General features: G+C 45.1%; 1 protein-coding gene across 7 annotated transcripts in view; it reads left to right on the forward strand.

The window, feature by feature from the left end:
* Positions 1–17,073, forward strand: part of LOC147106243 (suppressor of tumorigenicity 7 protein homolog) — a 273,711-nt gene that overhangs the window by 195,064 nt on the left and 61,574 nt on the right. For all 7 annotated transcript variants that reach the window (XM_086009182.1, XM_086009177.1, XM_086009175.1 and 4 more), the window contains exon 3: positions 8,470–8,629. In XM_086009182.1, coding sequence (XP_085865308.1) covers positions 8,470–8,629 — 160 coding nt within the window. The remainder of the gene's footprint in view (positions 1–8,469; positions 8,630–17,073) is intronic.

Raw genomic sequence — 17,073 nt, forward strand, 5'->3', positions numbered from 1 at the left:
TTCCTATATTTAAAAAGGAAGATAGAACAAGTCCAGGAAAGTATAGACCAATTATCTTAACGTTGGTGGTAGGAAAGATAATGGAATCCTTACTCAAAGATGTTATAGAAACTGAAAATATAATAAAGAGTAGTCATCACAGATTCCAAAAGGGAAAGTCATGCTTGAGCAACCTTATTAAATTCTTTAAAGAAGTAACAGGGAGGCTACATAAGGGTAATGCAGTAGAGGTAATATATTTGGGTTTTAAAAAAGACTTTGATAAGGGGGTACAGATACACAAATCACTTAAAGTAGCGACGCTGGTTAATAAGGCCATAAAAAAAAAGCAAACAACGCAGAGGGATAGAATTGAAAAGCGGAGAAGTTATGTTAAACCTGTATGGAAGCTTGGTTAGACCACACTTGGAGTACTGTGAACAGTTCTGGTCTACATATTATAAAAAAGGATATAGAGGCACTACAGAAGGTGCAAAAAAGATGTGTACTGAAATGATACCAGAACTGAGAGATTATACCTGTCAGGAAAGATTGAACAGGCTTGGGGCTCTTTTCTCTAGAAAAGAGAAGACTGAGGGATGACCTGATAGAGGTCTTTAAGATTATGAAAGGGTTTGATGGGGTAGAAGTAGAGATGATGGGCTCGATTTTCATTGGGCCGTTGAGGCGGGATTGGAGGCGTGTGGGGGGTTAAAATTGCAAAAACTGGTGGGCGGGCCCAACCCCACCTCCATCCCGCCTCCAAGCAATTTTCATTAAATCGTGTCTAATGGTCCTGTCTCCGTCCCGCCTCCAAGAGGCGGATAGGCCGTTAAGGCCCTTAACAAGCACTAAATTGCCTCTAAAATGCCATTTTGAAAGGCCTTTGTGATTTTAACCCTTTTCCCATGTGAAGCACGCCTGTTCTGAAACACGACGGTGAAACCTGGTGGTAGCACAATTGGATTGCTGACTATCAGCTGCAGCTCAACCATTAAATAGGAGATTTGATCAGCCATCATTTGCAGGTGGCAGGACTTTGTTGTCTCAGGTCTGGGGGAACTTGTGGAAGGCATAACCACAGCTGTGAAAGTTTGGAGCCTGACACCCATCTCCAGTGTGACCTCCTGGGAAACCCCTCTCGCCACCTTGACTGAGCGCTTCCTCAACTGAGCCATTTATTTCCTTCCCTTCTGGACATTAGATGAGGACGAAGACTAGCTGCGGCACCAGCAGAACCATGAACAACAGCAGCACCAACAACAGCAGCACCAACAGCAGCAGCACTAACAGCAGCAGCACCAACAGGAGCGCCAAGCTGCTGCTCACCCACCTGAAGCTGCACAGGCCAGAAGGGGCCAGCACATGGAAGCCCGTCGGCGCAGGAGATACCCCCCCAAACAGGATCTACAGACACAGGGTCAGCTACCTCAACATGTCTGAGCAGCAGTGCCAAAGGCGGCTCCGACTTTCGCGAGAGGTAGTGGGTGACATCTGCGCAATGCTGCAACAAGACCTGCAGCCCAGAGGACCAGGTGGACAACCCTTACCAGTGGCCGTCAAAGTCACCACCACACTCAAATTTTTTGCCTCAGGCTCATTCCAGGGATCAACAGCAGACATCAGCGGCATCTCCCAGGCGGCCGCACACAGTTGCATCACGTAGGTAACCGATTGCGCACAATCACATCCATTTCACCAAGGATCAAGCAAGTGTCACGGCACGTGCGGTTGGATTAGCTAATCTGGCAGGCTTTCCAAGGGTGCAGGGCATTGTTCATTGTTGACTGCACACATGTGGCCCTTAAGGCACCCCATCGCAATCCAGGTATTTTTGTCAACCGCAAGGGCTTCCACTCCCTTAACGTTCAGCTGGTGTGTGACCACAGGAAGGAAATTTTGCATGTTTGTGCCAAGTACCCTGGCAGTTGCCATGACTCCTTCATATTGCGCCAGTCTAGTGTGCCTCCGCTATTCAGTCCGCCAGACCAACTTAACGGATGCCTATTTGGAGACAGGGGCTATCCCCTGAGGACATGGCTAATGACGCCGTTGAGGAGCCCATCCAACGAAGCTGAGGAGAGCTACAACTCCAGCCACATATCCACCAGAGCCATAATCGAGCAAACCATCGGTTTGCTGAAGATGCGCTTCAGATGCCTGGATAGATCAGGTGGAGCCCTGCAGTACCCAGCAGCCAGGGTCTCCAGAATCGTTGTGGTTTGCTGTGCACTTCACAACATGGCACAGCGTCGTGGCTTGCAGATTCCTGAGGACCAAGTGGCTCCTCACATATCCTCCTCAGATGCGGAGGAGGAGGAGGAGGAGAGCGAAAACAAACATCTTGCAGAGGCCCATCAACCAGCGGCAGCAGTACGCGAGAACATTGCTGCCCGGGATGCAAGGAATGCACTCATCTTGGCCAGATTTGCTTAGCCTAGCCAATCAAGCACTTTTTCCTCACAGCTTCTTACCTGAGCATTGGCAATGGCCAAGAACCAGCGGATTCCTAGCAATTTGACCACCATATTGACAATTGCAAGTAATCCTAAGCCCTCAATGTGGAAGTCCCATTTGCGAAATGACACACGCCACAACTACAGCAGTAGCCATCAGATTTTTTATTTACAGTAATCATCTGATAGCTTTTTAACATAAAACATCAAATTTCACCCAAGTGACTACCCTTGTGACTATTTGTGCAGTATCTTTCTCTTACGCGTGCTCCTATGTGGTGCTTCCCCTGTGGCTTCAGCAGGTGTGGAGGCCCCTTTCTCACTTTCTTGCTGCTCCTGTCTCGACATCTTTGGCGGGCATCCTCTGGGGTTGCGAGCCTGTGAGGGCTAGCCAACAGTCTGCTACTCCTGCGGCTGTGCAAGGGTTGATACGCCGATCTCAGTTGGGTGTGGACTCTGGTGGGGCTCTGACCGAGGGCTCTGCAGTGGCATGGACCAAGTTTGCAGACGACACAAGTTTGCAGACGACACAAAGCTGGGTGGGCGTGTGTGCTGTGAGGAAGATGCCGAGAAACTCCAGGATGATTTGGACAGGTTGGGTGATTCGGCAGAAGCATGGCAGATGCAATAAAACGTGGATAAATGTGAGGTTATCCACTTTGGTGGCAAAAACAGGAAGGCAGATTATTATCTGAGTGGCATTAGATTGGGAGAAGGGGAAGTGCAACGAGACCTGGGTGTCCTTGTGCACCAGTCGCTGAAGGTAAGCATGCAGGTGCAACAGTTGGTTAAGAAGGCAAATGGTATGTTGGCCTTCGTAACGAGAGGGTTTGAGTACAGGAACAAGGATGTCTTGCTGCAGTTGTACAGGGCCTTGGTGAGACCACATCTGGAGTATTGTGTGCAGTTTTGGTCGCCTTATCTGAGGAAGGATGTTCTTGCCATGGAAGGAGTTCAGCGAAGATTCACCAGGCTGATACCTGGGATGGCAGGAATGACGTATGAGGAGAGATTGGGTTGATTGGGCTTATACTCCCTGGAGTTTAGAAGAATGAGAGGGGATCTCATTGAAACTTATAAAATTCTGACAGGACTGGACAGACTAGATGCAGGAAGGATGTTCCTGATGGTCGGAGAGTCCAGAACCAGGGGTCACAGTCTAAGGATAAGGGGTAAGCCATTTAGGACAGAGATGAGGAGGAATTTCTTCACCCAGAGAGTGGTGAACCTGTGGAATTCTCTACCACAGAAGGCAGTAGAGGCCAATTAATTAAATATATTCAAGAAGGAGTTGGATATATTTCTTAAGGCTAAAGGGATCAAGGGGTATGGGGAGAAAGCAGGGACAGGGTACTGAATTTGGATGATCAGCCATGATCGCATTGAATGGCGGAGCAGGCTCGAGGGGCCGAATGGCCTACTCCTGCTCCTATCTTCTATGTTTCTATGGAAGTGTGAGCGCTTGGAGAGGAGCCCCCACTTCCTTGATGCCTGCCACCACCTTCCCTCTCATAGATACATAGATACATAGAAGATAGGAGCAGGAGTAGGCCATTCGGCCCTTCGTGCCTGCTCCGCCATTCGATGAGATCATGGCTGATCCTTTAATTCAGTATCCCGTCCCCGCCTTCTCTCCGTAACCCTTAACCCCTTTTGCCCGTAGAAATATATCTAATTCCCTCTTAAATATATTTAATGAGCTGGCGTACACTGCCCTCTGTGGCAATGAGTTCCACAGGTTCACCACTCTCTGAGTGAAGAAATTCCCCCTCATCTCTGTCCTAAATGGTTTAGCCCTTATCCTTAAATTATGTCCTCTAGTTCTGTTCTCACCCGCCAAGGGAAACATTCCTTCTGCATCCAGTCTGTCTAGACCTGTCAGAATTTTATACACTTCTATGAGGTCCCCTCTCAATCTTCTAAACTCCAGTGTGTACATCCCTAAACTACATAGTCTCTCCTCATAGGTCATTCCCGCCATTCCTGGTATCAGCCTGGTGAATCGCCGCTGCACCCCCTCCATGGCAAGAACATCCTTCCTCAGATGAGGCGACCAAAACTGTACACAGTACTCGAGGTGTGGTCTCACCAGTGCCCTGTACAGCTGCAGCAAGGTATCCCTGTTCCTGTATTCTAACCCTTTTGCTATGAAGGCCAGCATACCGTTTGCCTTCTTGACCGCCTGTTGCACCTGCATGCTCGCCTTCAGTGACTGGTGTACAAGAACACCCAGGTCTCTCTGTACTTCCCCCTCTCCCAATCTATTGCCATTTAAATAATAATTTGCCCTCCCGTTCCTGCACCCAAGGTGGATAACTTCGCACTTGTCCACATTATAGTGCATCTGCCATTTATCCGCCCAATCGCCCAGTCTGTCCAAATCGCTCTGGAGCTTCCTGGTCTCTTCCTCTGAGCCCACCCCCCCTCCTAGTTTAGTGTCGTCTGCAAATTTGGAAATGCTGCATCCGACTCCCTGATCCAGGTCATTAATGTAAATTGTGAACAGCTGGGGGCCCAGGACAGATCCCTGTGGTACCCCACTTGTTACTGCCTGCCATTCAGAAAATGAGCCGTTTATTCCAACTCTCTGTTTTCTATCTGACAGCCAGTTCCCTATCCACGCCAAAACTTTCCCCTTTATCCCATGAGCCTCAATTTTCCATGCTAATCTTTTATGTGGGACCTTATCGAAGGCCTTTTGGAAGTCCAGGTACACCACATCTACTGGCTCTCCCCCATCTATTCTACCAGTTACTCCCTCAAAAAATTCCAATAGATTAGTCAAGCACGATTTACCCTTTGTAAATCCATGTTGACTCTGTCCTATCCTGTCCCCATTTGCTAAGTGCTCCGCTATTTCATCCTTAATGATGGACTCCAGCATTTTGCCCACAACTGATGTAAGGCTTACAGGTCTGTAATTACCTGCTTTTTCCCTACCCCCCTTTTTGAATAGTGGGGTAACGTTAGCTACCCTCCAATCCATCGGCACTGTTCCCGAGTCTAATGAATTCTGAAAAATCATCCTTAGTGCATCCGCTATCTCTAGGGCCACCTCCTTCAGTACCCTAGGATGCATGTTATCAGGCCCTGGGGATTTGTCCACCTTCAATCCCTTTAGCTTCCTTAACACCATATCCTTAGAGATATTGATTTGCGTCAGTTCCTCCTTTGCCAATGTCCCTATTTTTCCCGATATCCCAGGGAGGTTTTTTGTGTCTTCCTTCGTAAAGACTGACCCAAAGTATGCATTTAGTTGATCTGCCATTTCCTTATTTCCCATTATATATTCCCCCGTATCTGACTGCAATGGACCAACTTTGGTTTTCACCAGTCTTTTCCTTTTGATATATTTATAAAAGCTTTTGGAGTTAGTTTTTATATTTTCCGCCAGCTTGTTTTCGTAAGCTATTTTGCCCCTCTTGATCATGCCCTTTGCCCTCCTTTGCTCTATCTTAAACTGTTCCCAATCTTCCGCTCTGGCGCTTTTTTTGGCTATTTTATACGCCCTATCTTTGGATTTTATGCTGTCTCTAATTTCCCCTGTTATCCATGGGGCAGTCCCCCTCAGCGCTTGCAAGTGGCTTGAGAGCACCTCGCTGCACATCAGGGGGGCCATGGGGACCCGTATCTGCACTGGCAGTCCTACTCAGAAGGACTTCCATGAAGGTCTGGTTTCTCTGTTCAATAGATGACCATCGCTCCTCCAGAGATGTCATTCTATTCAGAACACTCACCATGTTTTCTGCACTCTAGCAACTTATCACCTCCATGGAGGTTGCCATCCATTCCATGGTGATGCGTTCATGCGCCAATGACTCCACAAAGGCTCTGCTCATGTTCGCAATGGACTCCTCCATTTGCTCCACACTCACAGCGACCCTGGAGACAAAACCTGCCAGAGACTCCTGCATCTGTTCCTGGAGTTCCAGCACCGCTGATCTTGTGGATGGACCCAGAGGCAGAGGGTCGACATACAACTGAGCCAAGCTGGGAGAGTCCTGTGCCCTCCAACTAGGACTCTCCACTGCTGTCCCTGTCTCCACCATCTGCTGATGCTCACTTGTGAGCTGTGATACACCAGGTGACAACTCTACTCTATTTCCCGAAGGTCCCACCGAGGTGTGAGTGTCTGCGCTGGTGCAGGGTGCGCTTAATTCTGCTGACACCTCGCCCTCCTCAGAGGTTGCAGCTTCCTCTGAGGGGTCTTGAGGCTCAGGCTCTTCCTCCTGACTAGTGGGGACGGGTGCTTGCGATGGTCCTGTGGGGGAGTAAAGGAAAGAGTCAGATGTGATGCCAAGGTTACATGCACATTGCATATTGCAGATGATCATAAGTCCATCTGTTAGAGCTTCAGAATCATTATCAGCGACTCATGCAATGTCAATGAGAGAGATGGAAAACTATTCTGTCACCAGCTTGCTGTGATGCACCCGTCTGTCCGTCCCCCACTTGGGAATCTTCCTCCACTCCCACAATCTCCAGGACCGCATCCTCCCAGGGGGTGAGGTGGGCGACTGAGGGTGATCCTCCTCCTGTCCTCGCTCTTTCCCTCTTATTGTGAGCTCTCTTTCCCTGCAATGAGGGAGACAAGTGGAGGTTGAGTGAGAATGAAGGAATGAGTGTAGAGAATCCATAGCATAGATGCTTAGAAGGAGACAAAGATGGAGTGAGGTGGCAAGACCAAGGGCCCTCCCTGTGTGTTGTCAGTTGTTTTCATAGCATCACAGTGACAGGGAGTGTGAGGGCTGCATAGTTGAATAGTTAGGTGAATGTGACCATTGAGAGAGAGGGAATGGGTAAGGGTGCATGGATGTCAGTGTCAAGTGGGATGTGGAGGAAGAGATTGCTAAAGCTGAGTGCTGGTGAGAGGCAATGGGGATCAGATTGAGGGTGATGTTAAATTCATACTCACTTTTCCAGTGTGCAGAAGGTCATGAAATCTCTTCCTGCACTGAAGCCAGGTTCTGCGGGTTACTGACAATGAGTTGACTTCCTCTGCCACCTGGATCCACACAGCCTTGGTCTGCTGGGGAGGCTTCTTCCTCCCTGAAGAAGGGAAGAGCACCTCTTTATGTGATCTTGCTCCCTCAACTAAAGCCTGCAGGGCAACCTCATTAAAGTGGGATGCAGACCTAGGTCTCTGGCTGGCCATTCTACCTCCAGGTGCCTCTCACTGCAAAGGCCAAAAGGTTGGCAGCCTGCAGAAGAAGCAAGGCTTGTTGCAGACCTTAAATGCAGCAGCAATGATGACGTCATCGGAGGCGACTTTCAGACTAGAAAAACTCAATGGTCATGGGTTCCCACACATTGGAACTCAATTGGCCAATTAAGTTAAAATGGCATAATTTTCCCACATCGATTTAGAATCGGGTGGCTAACATGAAATGCGGATTACACGACCCCAGCCCGCCCCAGGATCAAAACCCAGCCCATGTTTCCACTTGAGGGCGAGACCAGAAATAGGGGCCATAAATATAAGTTGGTCACTAATAGAGAATTCAGGAGAAACTTCTTTACCCAGAGAGTGGTTAGAATGTGAAACTCACTACCACAAGGAGCGGTTGAGGCGAATAGTATAGATACATTTAAGGGGAGCTAGATAAACACATGAGGAAGAATGGAATAGAAGGATATGTTGATGGGGTTAGATGAAGAAGGGTGGGAGGAGTCTCATGTGGAGCATGAACACCAGCATGGACCTGTGGGGCTGAATGGCCTGTTTCTTCGCTGTAAAAATGTTAAACCTGTTCATTCAAGGCGATGGGTCATATTCTTTCTGTTGCCTGAAACCTTGAACTACTTTCAGTTGACTGACAGCACATAGACTAATCCTCATTCACAGTCAGCAGAAAAAATGGAGCCTCTTCTCATATCCTTTATCTTTCAGTACATTTTTAAAAAGGTTGTGACTTTTTAATGCTAATGATTTGCTTTACAGTTAGTGTGTATCTCAACTATGAGGCAATCTTAAAAGCTGTGCCAGATTTTCAGGTTTTAATCAGTACATTGATTTTTTTTTATTGGTCCACAGATATTTGAATGGTGGTACTTTCGAAAGTATGGAACATCATTTATTGAGCAAGTTTCAGTCAGCCACTTACGACCATTGCTTGGTGGAGTGGACAACACCGCCCCCAGCAACTCCACCTCTAGTAACGGAGATTCCGATTCCAACAGACAAAGTGTATCAGGTAACTAGCAGCATGACCTTCAGTAGTAACTGCCATTCTTTGAGAATACTCCTCGTTTAATTTTAAAATGCTGTGGGCACTTTCTGTGTCTCCTAAGTCTCCAGGTTAAGATATTTTGCCCCAGTAAAAGGCCTGTTAGTCTAGTGATGCACGGTACCATACTTGAGGTCAAAGTGTACAACAGATGTAAAGCTTGGACAGGAAACTCCAGCTATTCCACCAATCATGGCCACTTTTTCAGGCATTGGATTTTCTCCCCCAGAGCTTTCTTCCTCAGCACCTTCCTGCTTTCAAAAGTCTCCTTAACATCCTTCTCTTTGACTATGCTTTTGCCCCCTCCTCAAAAGATTTTTCCTATCTTTTTCTTTTGCTTAGGGTCCACTATTTGTCCACCATCCTGCAAAACCCTCTGTCCCTCTGTATGTAAGAAAACATTATAGAAATGTAAGTTGTTAAGTGATGGCTTGGAGAGAAGTAATGTTCACAGGGAATTAACAGGTGGCCAAGTGAATCTTAAATATCCTATAATATTGTTAAGCTGACACTAAACATAGTAAATATATACAGAATTACAGGTGTATTGTTAAATAAGATGTTGGTGTGTACAAGTAGATAGAATGCAAGTCCAATGAAGTGATGCTGACCCTCTGAAAATGATACAGGAAACTTTCTGGTATCCGGCATTGACGGGACCGAGCTGGTGCCATTAGATCAAAACTGCCGTATAAACCAGCGCTAATGTTGAAACATACAGAGCTTTTCAGCTCCGTGTGAATCAACAAACCCTGTTGCTTAGCAACAGCTTCAAAACAGTCGGCTGCAGCTGCAAGCGTCTCTAGCTGAAGCTGTTGCTTAGCTACAGACCTTGCAGAGCCTGACTGGGAAAAAAAAAGCAATGAGAAGTAAAAAAACTTATAGAAAACGGCTCCTGAATTTTGCCGGTAGATAGAGCTTTCCGGACTTTTAACCTCCGGTTAAACGAAAGTTTCCTGTAAGTGGCATTTAATATTGAGTGCCAATTTGCTAACTCTTGTAGCATTTGGCTGTTCTCACCTTCTCGGTTTCTCCGAGTTTGAGAAATTTAGGACGGGTGGATTTTACTAAAAACTTGGAGTCTCTTTACTAAATGTGGCAAGTTGGCAACTCTGCAAATATGAGGGCCAGTTTTAACTAGGGGCAGGAATTGGAATGCAGACAGGGAACCCTCCCATTTTTCATGGGCCAACCCACTTCTGCAGCTGAAAAAGTGGGGTTGGTTGCTTCCTCCCAGGCTGTTTCCAGTGTCACTTTGGAGCACATTAGTACTGACACTAATTCCAATTTTGCTTTCCTGCATGGGAAAACCTCTTATTACAGCTTTCTGGGTAAGATCAACCATTCAGCAGAATAGCTTCACATGTATGCTCCTTTCCTGGTGGCTCTGAGATTAAAGGCAGTGAGTAGCTGAGCCCTGCAGACAAGGAAAATCCCAGACTCAATCTCTAGTCTATGCTGGGTTATCTCATCTCCATCTGGGTGGCTGTAAGGATCTTGCATTGGGCCTCAGAGCTACTGGTTCAGGGAGAGAGTAAGTCAGTCAGGTAGCTTGTTCTTGTTTCCTAACTAGTGACCCCCGTTTGAACTACTTGTCTGGACAATTGGATGAGGTCAGGTTCCAGTTTGGCTATAGAAACATAGAAGATTCGGCCCCTCGAGCCTGCTCCGCCATTTAATGAGATCATGGCTGATCATCCAAATTCAGTACCCTGTCCCTGCTTTCTCCCCATATCCCTTGATCCCTTTAGCCTTAAGAAATATATCTAACTCCTTCTTGAATATATTTAATGAATTGGCCTCAACTGCCTTTTGTGGTAGAGAATTACACAGGTTCACCACTCTCTGGGTGAAGAAATTCCTCCTCATCTTTGTCCTAAATGGCTTACCCAATGGTCGGGGAGTCCAGAACCAGGGGTCACAGTCTAAGGATAAGGGGTAAGCCATTTAGGACAGAGATGAGGAGGAATTTCTTCACCCAGAGAGTGGTGACCCTGTGGAATTCTCTACCACAGAAGGCAGTTGAGGCCAATTCATTAAATATATTCAAGAAGGAGTTGGATATATTTCTTAAGGCTAAAGGGATCAAGGGATATGGAGAGAAGGCAGGGACAGGGTACTGAATTTGGATGATCAGTCATGATCTCATTGAATGGCGGAGCAGGCTCGAGGGGCCGAATGGCCTACTCCTGCTCCTATCTTCTATGTTTCTATGTTACCCCTTATCTTTAGACTGTGACCCCTGGTTCTGGACTCCCCCGCCATCGGGAACATCCTTCCTGCATCTAGTCTGTCTAATCCTGTTAGAATTTTATAAGTTTCAATGAGATGGTGCCCCTATGTTCAAATAGTCTGCTGACACTCTTGGATAGGCATATACATGATGGTCACTGTGGAACTGTCCTCCAGCAAGGTATGACACCTTAGTGAGAGGAGGGCAGAAACTTTGAAAAAAGATAGGTAGGGGAAAAAAATACTACATTCCTGCACTCCATGATACTCAGATGTACCATGCTGCCCATGATTCAGAATTGTTTAAATAATGAAGGAATTGCTAAGATTGATATGGAGAAGCATTTTGTGTAAATCCAGGAAAGTAGTAAACATGGGAATAAGTGACAGCGCTGCAGTGTGACAGACCACTATGCCATAGAGCAGCAGGGAATGGGTTCATACCCGCGAATACCTTCACTCTGATTACATAAACCGTGGCAAGATTGGCATAGCACTGACAGAAAATATATCGACTTAATAGAGGCAGTTCCCCCCCAATCCAAAATAAATACACACAAAAAAGCCACAAGCTAAACTTCACTTTAGAAATAACAATTGTAGACTTGCCGAATAGATTTGTGTTGTAAAATGTGAAGGGTTCACCAAGGAATTGGACTGATTCCTGGATGAACAAGGAACAGTGGGAGAAGGTCAGACCAATTCTTGAAACAGGATCTTGATGAATTGGAATCTCATTGCTTCATTCTTGTATTCTAAAAGCCTGTAAATTACTGTGCAGTATTATTGTATGGCTGCTTCACACATTCATGTCAAATTCCTCAGACTATTATTTTAAGAGAAGCATAACCTGTTTATTTTAAATGGACTAATGTCTCGGTTAAAATAGATAATAAAAGAATTTGCTATGAATGCATTAGATGCATAACATCGGCCTGTAATTTCCGACAGGAGGCTTCCTGCGAGCAGATGCCTCCTATCGGAAAAAAATCTACGCACTTACCTGAGGGCTCCCGAGGTCCGGACACTTCCGCTCCTGGGCCTCTCCACAGTCGAAATGCGCAGGGCCCACGTATCCCAGGGGCGCAGGCAGTTCGCAAGTGTCCCCGGGATCACGTGGGCCAGGCCAGCCAATAGGAGAAGGGAATCTCCCTTGATACTTTTGACAGACCCGTCAAAAGTATGAATGGAGATCACCACAAAAGCACAGTAAAACATTAAATAAATGTTTAAAAAAGCCATCACATTTTAAAAATGAGTTAAAATTACATTAAATCAAATATTTTAAACAAAAATTTAATTTTTTGAAAATACGGGTTGTTTTCCGAGTGGCAGGCAGTGACTAGTGGGGTACCGCAAGGATCGGTCCTAGGACCCCAGCTGTTCACAATATATATTAATGATCTGGACGAGGGAATTGGATGTAATATCTCCAAATTTGCAGATGACACAAAGCTGGGTGGGAGGGTATGCTGTGAGGAGGATGTCATGAAACTCCAGTACGATTTGGACAGGTTGGGTGATTGGGCAGAAACATGGCAAATGCACTATAATGTGGATAAATGTGAGGTTATCCACTTTGGTGGCAAAAACAGGAAGGCAGATTATTATTTGAATGGCAATACATTGGGAGAAGGGGAAGTGCAAAGAGACCTGGGTGTTCTTGTGCACCAGTCGCTGAAGGTAAGCATGCAGGTGCAGCAGGCAGTTAAGAAGGCAAATGGTATGTTGGCCTTCGTAGCGAGAGGGTTCGAGTACAGGAACAAGGATGTCTTGCTACAGTTGTACAGGGCCTTGGTGAGACCGCACCTTGAGTATTGTGTGCAGTTTTGGTCACCTTACCTGAGGAAGGATGTTCTTGCCATGGAGGGAGTGCAGCGAAGATTCACCAGGCTGATACCTGGGATGGCAGGAATGACGTACGAGGAGAGATTGGGTCGATTGGGCTTATACTCACTGGAGTTTAGAAGATTGAGAGGGGATCTCATCGAAACCTATAAAATGCTGTCAGGTCTGGACAGACTAGATGCAGAAAGGATGTTTCTGATGGCCGGGGAGTCCAGAACCAGGGGTCATAGTCTAAGGATAAGGGCTAAGCCATTTAGGACTGAAATGAGGAGGAATTTCTTCACCCAGAGAGTGGTGAACCTGTGGAATTCTCTGCCACAGAGAGCGGTGGAGGCCAGTTCATTAAATATATTCAAGAAAGAGTTGGATATATTTCTTGAGGCTAAAGGGATCAAGGGATATGGGGAGAAGGCAGGGACAGGGTACTGAATTTGGATGATCAGCCATGATCTCATTGAATGGCGGAGCAGGCTCGAGGGGCCGAATGGCCTACTCCTGCTCCTATCTTCTATGTTTCTATGTCTATGTCTATGTAATATATCTAAATTCTGACAATGTTGTGTAAGATGTTTATACTTAAACGCAAGAAGTTCATAATACAGGAAAAGAGCTTCTTAAGAATTCTATAAATCCACACTTTTTCCTTCCTAATTAGAAAGAACATCAACAATTCCTTCAGTTCCCTCCCCTCACTTTTTAAAACTTGGCCACTAGAGGGAGCATTTGTTCAGCTATCAGTCAAAACCCCAATATTGGAAGTCTTATCAATCTGGACCTTTGCCTTTTAATCCTCTGCAGCCATCAACACAGTTTAGGAGAAACGGTGTGTAGGTCACAGCTGTTGGCTAATGCCCTGTCTTACTGTCCTGAAAGTTGTTAGTAAACAAATACTGGAAGAGTATTTGCCCTGTAGAGTACTATCCACAGAGTCTGTGTTCAGCACATTTGAAAAGTAGCACCAGAGGGTTTATACTTTGGCTCCATTTAGTGATTAAGATAACACAGCAGACTCCCTAACAAACTATTTTGAAAAATCTACCAAATGCTTGTTTTGTCACAAGGGGACTGTGAAGGAGAAATGTTATGTAGACACCCTGTCAAAGCTAATGGCGTATCTGATATATTATTTACTTTGCAGGATAAACCTACTTCATAAATAAACATAGCTATCTTTCACAGGCTAATGCAGTTTAATGAAACGTTCATATTTCTAGACAGTGCTGCAGCAGCTGCAAATTCCTATTGGAAATGTAATTTTACCAGACGTTCTTGATAAACAATACACTGATGTCCTGCTGTTGGGTCCTCGTTTTTCCTTGCAATTTAGTTTGGGATTATGAAAGCCAGGCTCATTTTTACCCTGCAAATTAATTCAACAGGCAGGTGGCTTTTGTAGTGCTCTGTGACTACAGTGAAGTCATCAAAAATGCCCTGATCCAGGAGGCTTTGATAGACGTGCCTGCTACTTTAACTGGCAGCAATGATTTACATATCGATCACCTTTAATCTTTTAAATCCAGATTTGCTTGCAACTGGAGTGAAGGAAAAGATTTAGAAACAAGTTGTAATGTTTAAGCGATTTAGACAGAGATTTCAAGCGTGGCTGTTTGAATGCCTTGGGTGCTTGTATTACTGTAAATAGTAAATGAACTGGGAGGCCCCAGATAATGAAGAGACCAGTTGCAGATCTATTTCTAATGTATCAGTGATGCATGTTATCCGAAACACAGTGAATGTGAAAGTACTTAATAGTAAATGAGTTTTTCTGTGGGGCAATTGTTAAAAGATTATCCCTTACTTCATTACCTGAAGGAGTTCAGTTTGTGTTGATGATCAGGCCGGTGATTATGAGATTGTAAAAAGCCAATTTTCTCGAATAATTAAGGTCAACTCAGCATAGAAAGAGTCAGCAGCTGCATTATGAACTTGCAGCTCTCGAACCAGAATTTCAGAATTGAATGTTCCTTTCTTCTCATTCTTGCTCCAGCCGCACTCCCATTTCAGGTGGGAGGGTGTTGGAAGAGTGTATGTGCATTCTCCCCATGCCTAACCATTATCAATGTTGTTCCATCTCCATTTTTGGCTGTTCACAGACATTTTGTGCAGAGTGAAATGGATAAGATACTTCAGGGAGATGCTCAAAAATGCTCACACTTGGCCTTCCTCCAGGCCTTTAGTTTGTTCGTGAGACTATCATTCGACATTGCTCAGGAAAGGGGAATGTGCCGTCTCTCTCATCTGCCATGGTAGATTTCAAAGTAGACCTGGAAAGCAACATACTATAAATTTGACAAAGAACAAGCCATTCCTAGAAACATAATTAGACTAGACTAACAGGGAGAATTTCCATTAAGAATCTCCCACTCATTTGCTGTAACTTCAGCAGAAGAGTTGTCGATACCTCAGAATAATGGTGTAAACGGTGTTTGCGTCATTTTCCCGGTTTCCCGCAATTATTTCGTTGAAGTTACAGTGGAAGATTCCCCATGGAAATTCACCCCCTAAATGTTTTACCTAATGCCAATGGGATCTTGAAACCGGATGTAACCATCAGGCTTTCTCCCAATACATTTAACTACTGTCCACAGCAAAGGTAGTTTTTAGAGGCAGAACGAGACTCCCACGATCTAAAACCTGCAACGTTATCGTACCGTGAATTGGATACAATGCACCAGAGACCATGTGGGATGACCACCATATTCCCCTGTCTATTCCAAAAGCCAGTAAGTACCACAGCCAGACCATTGCATTCGGGCTAAAATTACTAGTCAGATTTATTTTACAGAATAATTGCACAGATGCAGTAAAACACAGCAAGTTACTGATAGTATAGTTACTTAGAAAACAAAGGTAAAATTAGTTTGCAAATGTAATATCTTCTTTATAGCATATTTATTACACGGCCTGATAATGTGTAAGACATTTGAAGGAAGCAATCGCCAGTAGACTTCCTAATGTGATATTTGCATGTCAATATTCCTACCTGATAGAGTCCACCTGTCAAGATAGATTCAATTGAAATAAACTAAAAGTATGAAGATAAGTCTGCACTAAAACACAGCCCAAAGGCCTCTAAACAAAGACTTGTCAATCTGTCGAATTCAAAGACATAATGTTGCATTTTTTGTACATATAATCACTTAAACAGTAGGAGTTCCTATCTCATCTAGAGCTTGTATATCTATTAATGCTTTGATCAAGTGTAATTAGATTAGCACCTAGGCCAAATATTGTGTCCTTGCTCATCTGTAGATCAAGGAATCTGTTGTATTCTTGTAAACAGCTAGGCTCCAATTTGTAAGGAAAGGCAGCTTTCACTGTAACTATAGTTATTTCCTTGTGCTGTACAAGTATTATAAATAGTGCAAAGCTGGTCTTAAGTACAGTATTCTTTGAAAGTAAGATGTAGATTTCTTTGTAAAATGTAATGTTGAAAGCACTGCAGTTACTAGGCCATGTATGTTTTTCTATTTTCTCCTCTACCCCTTTCTCAGGTGAGAGGACACTTGAGTGACTTGCCAAGCAGAGTGCGCCAGTGACCTGGGTGATTTAAAATTTTATTTTTCCCTCTTCCACATCTTGCCTTTTCCCATGGGAAACCAGTGGTTTCTTCGGCACCTCCGCGCAGAAACAGAGCTGAGATCAGCAGCTCAACGCGTATAGGGCAAAAAGAACTCGCAAACGCAAACCCTCGCGTGACACTCGGGTGACTTTCCTTCCCTCCCCCTCCCCTGGTTGCCTGGCACTGTACACCAACTATGGCAGGCCTGTTCCCAGACAGCTTGCAGTGTCACTCTGAATTGGCTTCTGAGACATGTATAAAAGCTGCTCATTTTCTCTCTTCCTCTGAAGAGAGCAGCCAAGACTCAACTTTATGCCTTTACACAATAACAGAACTGTGATTGTGATTCAGGTGTGGAATTGCAGACCCAGACGAGGCCTCATTATAAGTGATTCTGTGTCCTACTTTTTAACTTAATGTTTGGTGGTTGCAGGTTTCAAGTTGCATCCTCCCATTGAAAACCTCAATACCAAATGAGTGATTGGAAAAACTACCCTCTGATCCCTATAAATTCCTGCGATATTCATTTTTTAATAAAAAATAAATGTTATTGTCCTTTCCATACAACATTAAAATAACAGTGAGGGAATGCAGTCTTCCCCTTTTAGCTCACTCCAACAGGGATAATGTCGTGAGCTTTCATTAACCCCCAACAGCGAGAATGCCACGAGCTTTCATGAACCCCCCCATTTCTCCCCCACAACCAGTAGCAGAAAGCAAATGGCCAAAAAGTGATTAATGATGACAAGACAAAAGAAAGGTTTAAAAT

Source organism: Somniosus microcephalus, chromosome 16 (genome assembly GCF_052327205.1).
Source record: "Somniosus microcephalus isolate GS21.2 chromosome 16, FLI_Smic_1.0, whole genome shotgun sequence".
NCBI classification, from domain to species: domain Eukaryota; kingdom Metazoa; phylum Chordata; class Chondrichthyes; order Squaliformes; family Somniosidae; genus Somniosus; species Somniosus microcephalus.